Here is a 14,616-nt window from a genome sequence, read left to right on the forward strand (position 1 = left end):
ATGGTTTGGCTTCCTAGGCTGGTTGCTGTAGAAGTTGTGGTGACTTATATTGTCATTTATGGTCTGGCCATTTTTTGTATATTCCACTTCTCAATATATATATCTTTCTGAGTAACAATACCAATTTTATTACCAAGAATATGATTTCTGAAAACATATTTAAGGTATCTTTTGGAGTTAAATTTGTCTTTTGAGTGCATTTCACTAGGGATATAGTGAAATAAATCTATTTTAAAATCACTTTAAATAACTTCTGTGTGGTTATGCCCACAGCATGAAACACATTTTTATATTTTTTCAGGAATTTCTTTTTATTTCATATTTATTTGTTTTACAATTATCTTAAGCACGTGCATGATTCCAAAGTCAAATCGAGCAAGGTATATTCAGAGAAGTCTAGCTTCTACTGCTGTAACTTCCACCATGTTTTCTGCCTCTATAGGTAACAATTTTTAAAATTAATTTTATGATTTGTACTATCACTTTTTAAATATTAGCACAACATATACATATATTTAATATATGTTTATAAAATTATATGTTTATTTTATATATATATATATATATATATATATATATATATATATATATACAATCTTTCATAGATAAATGGCAGCATGCAGTAGACACTTATTTCTACCTTGTTTTTTACACTTACTATATGCTGGAGCTCACTCCTCAGCAGTATATAAAGAGACTGATTTTTTAAAAAGTGCAGTGTTCTGGAAGTTTTAATTAGGAAGGGTTTCCCCACTCCAAGATTATTGAGGAATCTGAATGTTTTTACTTCTATTATTCGGTGCTTATTTTAAAATGAAGTTAGTTCATTGTCATGGGCCATGATACTCCCTCTCTAATATGGCCATTTGTATATGTTGAAGTTTTCCTAAATGTGTGTTAGTTTATTTTATACATAATCATTTGAAAATTAGCAAAATTGGTTTTCCTTTATATCCCTTTCTTCTTAGTTTAGAATGAGTCCTGGAGGAATAGTTGGATAATTGATTGGTTGACCTACATGTGCAGCTGGGGAGTTTTAAAGATTCTTTTTTGCTTACCATGAGGAATGTCTCCTGAGATTCAGGACTTTAGACACAAGCTGTCATTTAATTTATCTTGCAGTTTTAAGTGTCACATAAAGTTCAAAAAACAGATTATTGAGCCATTAAACTAAGGTCTAAGATGTTTTATCTTCCTAATGGGAGAACACAGAGAATCTGGTCTGGAGTTTGATCTATAACCTTGTATAACATGCTTTCCATGTTTGTTTAGGCAGTTTGCAAAGGCTTTCTTTTGCGAAAGAAACTGACGACAGCTCTGGAGGCTATTAAGAATGAAGAATCTGAAGAAGAGTATGAAGAAATAGATTTAGAAGATTTTACATTTAATGAAGTAAGTACCAACTACAACATATAAATATATACAACATAGAATATTGGCCTTAAAATATTTTTAGTATATTATTTTGGAGCTACACCAGTTTCTAAGGTTTTTGTCCTCTCAACAGATTTTTTTCAAATAACACTTGAAAAAGTGTGCTTCTGATTTCTTGACATCTTCTTCATTTACGCTACAAGTTTGTACAGTGTGTAAACGTGGTCATAGAATATTTACAAGAGTTCCTGTGTACCCTTCAACCAGATTTACACAATGTTTCATCAATTATTCTTCATTAAATCCAACTCTGAGCTTGTTTATGCCCTGACAACATAAGCCTTAAGTAGTTCTTTGTTGCCTAGCAAAATGAGAAAACCTCCTTAAATTGTTATTCAAGTTATTATCCACAATAAGGTAGCAAACTTATCCGCTTACACACATATCCACTACTTCTCTCCTGTGGCTCTAACCAAATTGAACACCCTTTTACTGTACAGAACACTTGCCTTTTACATCTTTAGATTTGCTCATTCTGTTCCCTCTTCTCTAGACAGTTACACCCACATAACCATCTCTCAGCTTAAAATATAGAACATATTAACATCCCCAAAGACTTCCTCATGCCTCCATAGTATTCATAACACCATCATAATGGAGTAGTTTTGCCTATTTTTGAACTTCCTATAGGTGGAATCGTACAGTATATACTCTTCTTTCACATAGTATTTTGTTTGTGAGATTTATCTGTGGTGAGTGTAGCTGTATATATATCACTCCTTTAAATATACCACTTTTTATCTATTACCTGAATATACCACTTTTTAAAAGTCTGTTCAACTATTGGTAGATTACTTATTGTTGAGTTATTTCTAGTATTGCCCCTTATGACTAAAGATGCTGTGAACTTTCTTGTACATGTCTAATGATGTGCATATTCGCATTTCTTTTGGGAATAGAATTTCTGCATCATAATGTGTACCAATGTTTAGTAGATAGTGTCAAATGATATTCCAAAGTGATTGTATCAATTTACAGCAGAATATGAGAGTTTCAGAGGCGCTCTATCCTCACCAACACTTTGTATTTTCATGCCCTTTTCCCCTATTCCAGTAGGTTTGTGGTGGTATCATATAGTTGTTTTAACTGGCATTTCTCTCATAACTAGTGAGGTTGAATACCTTTACATACACTTACTGGTCATTTAGATATCCACTTTTGTGACATGAGCCAGTGCTTGTGTAATTTTCAGTTGAGTTGTTCATCTTTTTTCTTAATGATTTTGTAGAAGTTCTTTATATATTCTAAGTACTACTCTGTTTTCCTTTGCAAATATCCTCTCTAAATTCTGGGGCTTTTCAATCTCTCTATGGTTTATTTTGATGAACAGAATGTTTCTAATTTTAAATTAAAAACAAAAGTTTTTAATTGTTGTGACATATAAGGAATCTTTGCTTACTCCTAGGTCATTAAGATATCCTAGAAACTTTATGATATTAGCTTTCAGCATTTAAGTTTATGGTGCATCTGAAATTAATTTTTGTGTGTAGTGTGAGGAAGAGGTCAAGTTCCCCTCCACACACACATTTGGTTATCTTATAGACCCAATACCATTTGTTGTACAGACCATACTTTTCACAATGGATTGCAGTGGAAGCTTTGTTTAAATCAGGTAACTCTGTGCAAGAGTTATCTTAATTTTTCTCATTGGTGTCTTGTTTATCTTTACATCATTACTTTAATTACTGTTTGATTTATGATGTTTTGATATCTAGTCTTATAGGAGCTCCAACTTCATCTTCCTCTTTAGGGAAGAATTATTACTGCTACTGTTGACCCTTTTTGTTTCTGTATGAATTTAGAATGACCCTGTCAATTTGCACAGTAAGTGTTAGGATTATGTCTGAGATTGCAGCGAATCTATAAATGAGTTTGGGAGAACAGTTATTTTTAGAACATTACATTTTCAATCCATGAACATAGAATATCCCACCATTTATTTAAGCCATTTAAAATTTCTGTCCACAATACTCTGTAGTTTTCTTCATAGTGATCTTGTACATTTTTGGTTAGATTTATTCCTATGTATATGATGTTTTCTGATATTATATTTATTTTTGTATATTGACCTTTTATTCAACTACTTTGTTGAAATCACTTATTAATTTTGGTAGGTTGTCTCTCAAGTCTTTTGGATATTCTGTATACACAATCATGTCATCTGAGAACAATGACAGTTTTATTTCTCTTTTTGCAATTCTTATGCCTCATATTTATTTTTCTTGCCTTATTGTCCTGATTACTACTTCCATAAAATATTGTATAGTGGTGATATTAGCAGACATCTTTTCCTAGCTCCTGGTCTCAGAGTGAAATCTTTCAATATTCCTCCACTAAGTTAGTTGTTTAATATAGGTTTCTTATAGAAACTCTATATTTGATTAAGGAAATTATCTTCCTTAGCTTCTTCTTACAACTTTCCAAGAGGTTAATGTGATGAGGAGGAAGATTATAGCTATGATTTGGATTTTATCAAATACTTTTTATATATATAACAATCATTGGTTTTCAAACATTAAACCTATATTCCTAGAATAAACCGACTTAGCTGTAATGTATTTTTTTAATATACCTCTGAATTTGACTTGCTAACATTTTGTTTAGGATTTTTGCATTTATATTCAAGAAGAAGTTGGGCCTGTAAATTTTTCTTCTTGTAAAACTCTCTCCGGATTTTGGTATCAAGGTTATGTTGGCCTTATACTTTTGGTTGGGAAATATTTCCTCTGTTTCTGTTTTCTAGAAGAGTTCAATGTAAGATTGATGTTATTTGTTTCTTAAAAATTTGTCTCAGCACGTAATCAATTTGGGGAAATGTTCCATGTGCACTTGAAAGGAATGTGCATTCTGCAGATGTTAAGTATATTGTTACTAAAATCTCAATTACTTCATATTATTAATTGTATTTTTCAAGATCTTCTGTATCTTTAGTAATTTGGGGGCGATTTCTATCAGTTATTCACAGAAGAATGCTGAAATCTCTTTCTATCATTGTCAGGTTCTCTAAATCAGTTTTTAGTTCTGTCGAATTTTGCCTCATACTTTAGAGCTTACACAGTTAGGATAGTTAAATCATTGTATTATTGACCCTTTTATCATGTGAAATTTCCCTCTTTAATTTTAGTTTTCCTCTTTAATTAGTTGCCTTAACAGCTCCTTCCTCTGATATTTTCATACCTGCAACAACTTTCTTTTGGCTGTTAATTTCATAATATATATTTTCCTAACCAATCCCATTCAATATTTCTGTGCTTTTATAATTAAAGTGAAACTCTTATAAGAGTATATAGTTGAGTTTTGCTTACTTTTACATTCCATTCTGCATTATATTTCTTTTTACTGATGTATTCAGACTATTTCAATTAAGAGTATAATTAGGTTTATATATACCATATTTCTATTTGTCCTAACTGTTCTGTGTTTCTTTTTTGTTTCTTCACTGCCTTATTTTGCATTAATCAGGTATTTTTGTTTTTCCCTTTTTCCCCCTCATTAGCTTGTTAGTTTGTGGTTACCTTCTTCCATGCATTCATTCCTTCCTGTATTAACATGCTTCCATATGGGATCATTTTCTTTTGTCTGAAAGACTTTCTTTAGTAATTATTTTAGTCCAGATCAGTTTTCGATTGCTTGAAAATTTATTTTACTTTAAATTTTGAAGGATATCTTCTCTAGGTATAGAATTCTGGCTTTTGATGTTTAAAGATGCCATTTTGTTAGTTTCTGCCTTCTGTAGATTCTTTGAAAAGTCAGTAATGTCTTATTTTTCTCTTCTCTGAAGATATTGCCCTCCTACCAACATACCTTAGACTACTTTGTGTGTGTGTGTGTGTGTGTGTGTGTGTGTGTGTGAGAGAGAGAGAGAGAGAGAGAGAGAGAGAGAGGAAGATTGTCCCTAAGCTAACATCTGTGCCAATCTTCCTCTATTTTATGTGGGATGCTGCCACAGCATGACTTGATGAGTGGTGTGTAGGTCTGTGCCAGGTATTCAAATCTTCGAACCCTAGGCTGCCAAAGCAGAGCCTGTGAACTTAACCACTATGCCACTGGGCAGGCCCCCTATCTTTTGAATTCTTAATTTCAGTTATTCCATTTTTTAGTTCCGGAATTTCTAGTTGATTATTTATTGTAAATTCGAGTTATATGTTGAAGTTTTCTATCATTTCCTATATTTTCTTGAACATACAAAGTATGGTATTTTCAAAGCTTTCTCAGTTAACTGTAAGATATGGATCGCTTGTAGGTTTATTTCCATTGACTGTTTCTTATATTTTGAGTCAGTTGATTCTCTTTCTTAGCATTTAATCTTTGATTAAGTGTTAGACATATGTGGAAAAATTTTAAGGCCCTGGAATATGTTTTCTTTCTCTAAAGAGGATTTAATTTTATTCTGTGAGGCAGATATTGTATAGGCAGAGATCCTTTTCAGGCTTATTTTCAAGCTGGTCTATTTCTGATTTCTCTTAGGGTTGAGCCAATATGGTGTCTTCAACTGAAACTGAGATATTTACTGGGTTACTTTCACCTTGTTTGTCCCTAAATTCTAATCCCTTTCTCCACAGCATCAAGTGACTGAAGAAATTTCTTCTTAGCTTTTTAGCACCCCAGCTGTTGCTACTGCACTTTGAGTCTAGGTCTCTCTCCTACGCACGTACTACCTGGAATTGGCAAACACGTGAAGGGAAATTTTATACATGACTTTGGCACTCACATTTCTGTAGCTCTCTCTTCTCAGGGATCTCGATCCTTCAATCCTAACTAGCTTGGCATTCCTGCACTTCAACCTCTGTCCCTTCATCCCAGTGAAACTGCTACAAGTGGGCCTCAGATTTCTACTTGTCTGCTCTTTCATGTTAATTTTTAAAATTTGGAATTACCCTGAGGGAAAATGCAGAGGCAAATGTAGGGTTCACATCAGCAAAAGACTGTACTCTCTGGGATCTTGGCTCTTTAAGTCCTCACTGCTTTGATTGCTCTTGAGTGCCTTCAGCTCCTTTTTAAATCCAATATTTGTAGATGTTCTCAGGAGGATCTTAATTTTAATTAAAGCTATACCAGAATGAAATGGTCAGAATGAAACATTTATAAATCAATATTTCAAGTCAGTGGTTATCTTAAATGTTCCAGGCATGGTTCTCATCACAGTGAACAGAAGAGATAAGATCCCTGACCTCAAAGAGCTTACATTTAACTTGAGGTGACAGACAGTGAATAAACATATAAATATATAGAATACAATAAGGTGTTGAAAATTACTATAAAAAGCAAGGAAACTTAAAGGATAGAGCATAGAATATGACTGGATGATCAGGAAAGGCCTCCATAAGGTATAATATTTTAATAGAGATGTGAAAATAAAGTGAAAGGACAGGCATAGGGTAATACTGCTCTGGGCTAAGTGTAAGGCCAGTGTGGAAGCCTTGAAATAGGACTCGCTTATTACACTAAAGGAGCAAAAAGTTTACAATAGGTAGAGCTGATTAGTGGTGGAGAAGAACCAAAGTAGGGAAGAAACAGAAAAATGGCCAGGGTTCAGTCCACATAAAGCCTAGGATATAATGTCAAGAACTTGGGATTTTATTTCAAATATGTTGGTATTGGAGTCTGAGCACAAGAGTTAAATGAACAACTTTGTTTGCAATGCAGAGATTATAGAGCTGAGAATTAAAGCCAAGAACCAATTAGGAAGGTATTGTTACTTTGTCTGCCTTTGACATTTCTTACTCCTTTTCCATCATTACCGCTTTATTTTAAAATTATCTTACAACTTCAGATGACATAATCAAGTTACCACAGTGTCCCTGTATTTTTTTATTTCTCTCTCTAACTTTCCTATATACAAGCGCAAGACTTATCTAACCAGGCCTTCCCTTTTATCATTCATTTAGGTAATAAAAATAGCTGCCTTTGGATTAAGTCCATATTTCTTCTCTTTAAGACATATCACAATGTAGTCATATAACATCTCTTCAAACTTATTTTTTCCCTTCCAGCCAACAAATACTAAATGCTTACAATATGGCAGGTACTATGCATGGTGCTGAGGTAGGTACATAGGGACAGATAGAACAGGGCCCTAAGTTTAGGGGATGTCAGAAATATATTTGGATACTTGCAGAAATTACAATTGCTATAAAAGATGTAAATATAAAATTGTCTTCTAAATTAGCCTTAATCAAAAAGCCTAGATCAATCTGCCATGAAGTTTTTATATTGCCTCTCTGAAGTGTGATTGCATTTAAGAAATGGCTAACCAATGGAACACTCATAACAAGAGTCCATTTATTTTAGTTTTATTAAGTATAGTTTACCTTAATTTTTTAAGTGCCAAGAATTGTGAGGGATCTGAGATTTTATTCTGCGTGCAATCTAAGTTAGGCTGCCACACTTTCATGGATGCTGGCAGAAGAAATGAGCCATTTATTACTTGTCACGTCGGGCAGCAGGAGCTTCATGTTCATATCAGATCCCCTTTGCCCCCAAGTTCCACAGGGAGGAATCTGAAGAATTCCCCCCTAGGAATCCCAAGTCTAAGAAATCCCATATTTTATAAAGGGCTGCTAGTAAACCTGCCTATCCTATGCACCAGAGGAAGTCATTATCTTTATTATACCAGACAGCAAACAAATTTTGCCTTCTGCCTCGGAGGAAAACACTAAAGGACTATCTCTATCTTCCAAGTCCATTAGCTATATTAACATTCTTGAAAAGATAGTCCAGAAAAAACCTGTCATAAGTCACGCAGAAATCTTAGAGACCTATGGAGAATTATTTCCCAACAATATCTACCCCTTTTGTCTATGTGGCAAATTTTCTCATAAATACCCACTATGGTGACCACTCTGAATAATTTGAGAGGGGCTAGGACAAAATCAATTAGGTTATCCTCATGATGCATTTAACTAAGGTTACTATCAATACCCCAGGTGTTTTCTCTTTAAGTTTCTGTATTGATCTTCCCACTGGACTTGAGGCTTTAATCCAGGTATAGCTGGAAGTGTTAGCTATTACACACTCCTTTTTGGCCCTCAAGGAGGAAGTTTAAGGCAATTCTGCTGTCTAAAACAACCCTAGCCAATGAGCTGAAGCTGACTTGCATACTTTCCAGGGCCATAGTGGTGTTTTCTTAAACGTTTGAAGGTGATTCATAACCAGGGCACCTTCCAGGTGGCATTAGTCCACCCCATTGGATAACTGAAAAGGGGATGGAGAAACATCCAGAGATGTTTTACATGGAAGGTGCAGGATCTTGGGCCACCCCTGCTGCCTTGTTAGACTTCTCAGTAAAGTTAAGGGAAATGACGATCACATTGTGGTCACAGCCTCCTGGAAGGAGATGGCAAACTCAGCAATAAGGTAAATTTAAGGTGCTTGCAGCAGTTTGGGAGGGCCCTAAAGGGGCCTTTTTTTATTGTGGAGGAAGGCTTCTGGGATACTTCTGAAGGACAAAAGATCATCAATGTCCCTCCCTTCCCTATACCTCTCAGAAACTGAGGTGTTCCTTTCAAAGGTCCTGGATGGTTGTTCTCTATCCACATCCTCAAAATTAGAGTGTCCCATTTCAGTAGGTGTCACTTCACCTTTTTTCTAATCATTCTCTATTCAAACCTAGACCTTTTGTCTGGAAGGGTCTGGAACACGAGGAACAAATGCATTTTTATAAAACTTGACCAGCATTAAGTTTGTATGTCCTGAGCCTTCTTTGTCCAGGCTGTATCCTGAGAATATGTCAATCATGCTGGCCTGGGACGTACTGTTAGGGGAAAGAAATAGCATCATGCCCAGGAATGGTCCGACAGAATCTTGAGTTGTTGAAACAGGTCTATATTACCCTCCATGCATTTTTTTCTAATCATTACTTAGAAAGTTGCTTCAAGGGTATGATCCCTTTCTGGGGACAGCCACATTAACTATCAAAATGCCTTAGCAACGTGTGTGGACAGAGGAAGTAAGAATGGTGAAGTCATACTATCAGCTTATGGTTGAGTAGTTTTGTGACAAAATGCACATAACTGTCAGACTCCAATGGTGCAGAAAACAGAAAAATTATACAGGTGAATTTCAAGGGCCACAGTTATATGGCCAAAGTCAGCTTATAGATAACCTGAAAAGGTATCAACATTGCTAAGGTGTTGAAAGTGTAATGTCAATTTTCCAAGAGCAGGCAGGGGCAAGAATCCATGCAATGGGATCTTTTCCGCCATAAGACAAATGGGTACATTTTGCAGAAGTCACAAGTCTGGCATGCATTGATAGCCTCCACATCAGAAACAGAATCAGGCCTAATCCATGACTTGATTCTAGTCATGTCATCACGGAATGGGCCCTTGGACATACATATGAGTAATCAAAACACTAGTGTCTTTAGTCAGCCAGTCTGTAGTTTTCCAAATGGCAGACCAAACTGTGAGGCCACTGGCTACAGCCCAAGAGTCAGCTGGGTTTCAGCTTAGCTGAACCATCCCTGAACCAGGCCCAAGCATTTAGGGGAACCAGAGTGAACTGAGGTCCCTCCAAGCCAGCAGCTTTGGTTGAGGCCTTGGAGTGGAAATCAAGTTTCCCTAAGAAGTATACTTTACAATTTTTCATTTAACACCAACATGCCACTGGAGCTAGGCTGGCTATTCCCTTTGACAAGTGAGGCTTTGGGAGGCCACACCTTGATAGTCATTGAATCTGAGCTGTTCTACCCCAAATCGGGAATATCAGGCCAGAGAGTCACAAGGCCTCAAGGGTCAGTCATTTTGTTTATAAAGTAGTCCAACAGAGAGCTTATTGCTACTTTTCAATAGGAATATACTGGTATCTGTGTCAGAAAGGCCACAAATCCAAAACCACAAGGAATGCCTCTGGATGGAGGCCAGAGGCTCCAACTGGCAAAATCATCAGTCACAGAGGCTTGTATTGTCTCCAGTACTGAAGGGGTCCAATAAGATGTTAGGCCTCTTTTCTTGTGGTGAAAGGCTGAAGAGACAGTATTTTTTCCTTGGCTTCTGAAGAGACTGGGCATTGCACATTCTCCCACAGAGTCCCAAGAAACTACTTGCAGAACAGACCCTAGAATGCAGGCCCCAGGAATTTTGTTCAGATTTATCAGCCAACTTCTGCTGGCAGAGTTATGATAACACTTATCATAATCAAGACGGTTTAAACTCAGGCTTTATTTTTCAATTGAGATATAATTTACTTATCATTTTGACTTGACAACAAACAGAATGTCATCTATATAGTGAAAGCTTTAGACATCAGAGAGTAGAGGTGCTTATGCTAAATCCTGACCCATTGGTCATACCACAAGTATCAAATCACAAGAAAGTGTGTCACACTAACACTTCTGTACTTATAAGTCTTCCCCTACTGAGATAATCCCCTCTGGTACTTATGGGATGGAAAAGTAAAACATGTAACACATCAATTTCTAGTCTACATTCAGATATAAAAGCAACAGCAACAGTACATTGAATTGGCGTGAAGGACCCTACCCACAAGATAATTATAGCTCCTTCCTCCACTATGAACCATGTTCAAACCCCATTGGTTGAATCAGTGTGCCCCATACCCTATGAGTCAGGGAGCACAGTGCCCTCTAACCCAGGAGGAGGGGACACCATCTCTATCTTTCCAGGCTGTTAGCTATACAGAGATCCTTGGGAAGATAGTCTGGAAAAAAGCTGTCACGAGACATGCAGAAATGTGGGGGACCCATGAAGAATTGTCTCCTAACATTAAGCGTCTATTATGTACTACTCATAATGAACTCTGAAATAGTGATGAATAAGACATTGTCTTGGTCCTGGAGTCCACAGTGCATAACATTTTTAAGATTTTATTTTTTCCTTTTTCTTCCCAAAGCCCCCCCATACTTATATAGTTGTATATTCTTCATTGTGCGTCCTTCTAGTTGTGGCATGTGGGACACTGCCTCAGCGTGGTTTGATGAGCAGTGCCATGTCCGCGCCCAGGATTTGAACCAACGAAACACTGGGCCGCCTGCAGCGGAGCGCATGAACTTAACCACTCGGCCACGGGGCCAGCCCCAGTGCATAACATTTTTAAAAGAATTACTTTAGTAGAAATTTTAATGATCCTGGGTCTTAATGTCCTTTCGGGGAAATTTTTGCCACTTTGTCATAAAATATCTATAATAACATAAATATCAAAAGCAATATGTGTGTGAAGTCTGACGTGGCATAGTGATCTACATTAGCACTTTTATTTTACAACTTTTAAATTATAAAGTAATTTTCACTGATTTTTTTTTCTTTTGCTGAGGAAGATTTGCCCTAAGCTAACATCTGTTGCCAATCTCTTTTTGTACATCAGCTACCACCACAACATGGCCACTGACAGACAAGTGGTGTAGGTCTGCACCCGGGAACTGAAACCAGGCCACCAGAGCTGAGCATGCCAAACTTAACCACTAGGCCACCAGCACTGGCCCTTCATTGATATTTTTATTTGTTGACTTAATTTAACAGATTTTTTTCTCTTTTATGTATACTGTTTAGAAGCCAACATATAAAAGAACCAATAAAGTTGTCTTTAAATTTAAACAACAGATCCTCTTATAAGTCCCTAAACCCAGAGAAGATGAGAAAAGCTAACATATGATAGACGTGGAAAGCCACAAAAGTCAAATTTGGATTTGCTTTTTGTCTCAAACCAAAGTCAAATTCAATAAGTTTGCAGGAATAATTTTTGAGAAGTAGGCAAAATGCATTAAGCTGGGCAACTTTCAGCTCTGGAGTTCATCTTTGATCCCTATCTCAAATTAACTTCACAGAGTATTACTTATTACAGCACACTGTGGGAAAATAAACAAGCAAAACCTACAGTATAGGCAAAGGAAAAAAGTAGAGCAAAGTGTTACGTTTGGTTTAGTGAAAAGAGACATGCATGGTATGTAACAGCAATCTCTAACAGTATGAGTAGCCATGCTTTTGCATTGAGAATGGAGGCGAGGGTTTAGAAAGTGAAATTTGAAATTCGTAATGGACCAAGTTTCAAACTGTAAGGATTCTGAGATGCTACAAAAGTTATCAAGAAGTATTAGAAAGAATTCTTTGTGGGATAGCAAGAGGCAACTTGGGCAGAGAGGAGGAAAGTGTTGGGCAGGGTAGGGGTAGTGAAGGGAGTAGGAAAAAGATCAAGTCACAGCTTTTAGAATTTCTAGGACTTGTGCAACTCTGACTTGTGGCTTAGAGCAAGTCTGATCCTAGTTTCATGTGTCAAATGAAAGGATTTCACTAGATGGCATACAAATTTTGCATATACATATGCAAATAAACATGAATGTTATTTGCAACTCTTCTTTCTGAAAGCCTTATTTTCTGGTCTATCAAAGTTGCATTATAGAATAATGATCTCTTCTCTGATCAAAAGCCAAATATATGTGTATATGTTCATATGTTTAATTGTGAACACACAGTTATAAATTTATCTAAGTTCAAGTTCAATTTGATACTAGTCTTCTAATAACCAAAAAGCTTTCCAAATCCTCACTTGTAAGTTAATATCTGAACAGAAAGTTTTCTTAAGCAATAACTGAAATTTGTATAAATGTCCAATGGTAAGCGCGATATATTAATATACATTTTTAAAACAGTAGTATATTTATAATCCTGGCCAATTCCTCCTGACATTTTGAGACTTTTTTCCCTCAACATACTAGCTACTGCCAAAATAGACTATCTGATATTAAGCTTGAGCTCATATAAATCAGTAGTCTTGGTAACATTTTTTAGTTGTGATTATATAATTACTAAAAGTATCTTTAGCATTTTATATTAAACCTCTTTATACTTCTAGAAATTTCTGAGACACAGTGGTAAAGAGTGTTCTAGAATCTTATAAAAATTTGTGACCTTACATTAAAAACCAAGAAAAACTGTTTTCAAAATTTTCTGCACTTTTAGATGTCAATTTAGAGACTTAAATTTTTCCCCAGATTTTATGTAGTTTTCTAAAGAAGAGACCTTCATCAACATCTATATTGATATGGCAAAGAAATCACTGTGCTTTGTGGGACCTTGTTCTGCTGCAGAAAGAAAACAGCTGGAGTCCCAGAGAATATAAAAAGAAGGTGATGTGGCAGGTGTTTAGGGAAAAAACAGTTGTTTGTGTATATAAAAGCCAGTGTATAAGTTAGAATCCTTGCCTGGCAGTACTGATCCTTTTCCAGTGACTCTTCAGGTGGCACGTTATCTTTTTTTATTTTTCTTCCAATTTTTTTATTGTAGCAAGATACACACAACATAAAATTTACCATCGTAACCTCTTTTAAGCGTACAGTTAGTGGTATTACATACATTCATAAAGTGGTGCTGCCATTACCAGAATCCATATTCAGAACTCTTTTCATCTTGTAAAACTGAAAATACATACCTATTAAACAATAACTCCCCATTCCCTCTTAACATCTTAAAGTTATAACACTCTAATTTTAATTTATACCAGCTTAACTTCAGTAACATCCAAAACTCTGCTTCTTTACAGCTCCATCTCCACCTCTTTCAGTTGTTCATATCACAAAATTACATCTTTATATATTTTGTGCCCCAAAACATAAGCTAATAATTCCTTTGAGTGCCTTAGTCTCTTAAATTATGTAGAAAACAAAATATGGAGTTGCAAACCAAAGTTACAATAATACTAGCTTTTAATCTAATAGTTTTTAAGCATATTAGTCTCTTAAATCATGTAGAAAACAAAAAGTGGAGTTATAGACTGTTGCTACAATCATATTAGCTTTTATAATTTCCCATGTATTTACCTTTACTGAGATCTTTATTTCTTCATATGGCTTTGAACTACTGTCTAGTGTCCTTTCATTGCAACTTGCAGGAGTCGCTTTAGCACTTCTTTCAGGACAAGTCTAATGGTAATGAACTCTCAGCTTTTGTTTATCTGGGAATGTCTTAACTTCTCTCTCAATTTTGAAGAATGGTTTTGCCAGATATAGGATTCTTGGTTGACAGTTATTTTCTTTCAGCACTTTGGCTATATCAGTCTGCTGCCTTATGGACTTCAAAGTTTCTGATAAGAAATCTGATAATCTTATTGAGGATCCCTGGTATGTGATGAATTGCTTCTCATTTACTTCTTTCAAGATTTTCTCTTTGGCTTTTGAAAGTTTGATGATAATGTGTCTCAGTTTGGGTCTCTTTGAGTTCATCTTGCTTC

The 14,616-nt window shown here is 35.7% G+C and overlaps 1 protein-coding gene across 16 annotated transcripts in view; it reads left to right on the top strand.

Annotated features, from left to right (window-relative positions):
* The window catches only part of LRRIQ1 (leucine rich repeats and IQ motif containing 1), a 214,479-nt gene that overhangs the window by 100,576 nt on the left and 99,287 nt on the right, over nucleotides 1-14,616 (top strand). For all 16 annotated transcript variants that reach the window (XM_070254620.1, XM_023631410.2, XM_070254613.1 and 13 more), the window contains one exon: nucleotides 1,273-1,392. In XM_070254620.1, the coding sequence (XP_070110721.1) occupies nucleotides 1,273-1,392 (120 nt within the window). The remainder of the gene's footprint in view (nucleotides 1-1,272; nucleotides 1,393-14,616) is intronic.

This window comes from Equus caballus, chromosome 28 (assembly GCF_041296265.1).
Source record: "Equus caballus isolate H_3958 breed thoroughbred chromosome 28, TB-T2T, whole genome shotgun sequence".
Taxonomy (NCBI): Eukaryota; Metazoa; Chordata; class Mammalia; order Perissodactyla; family Equidae; genus Equus; species Equus caballus.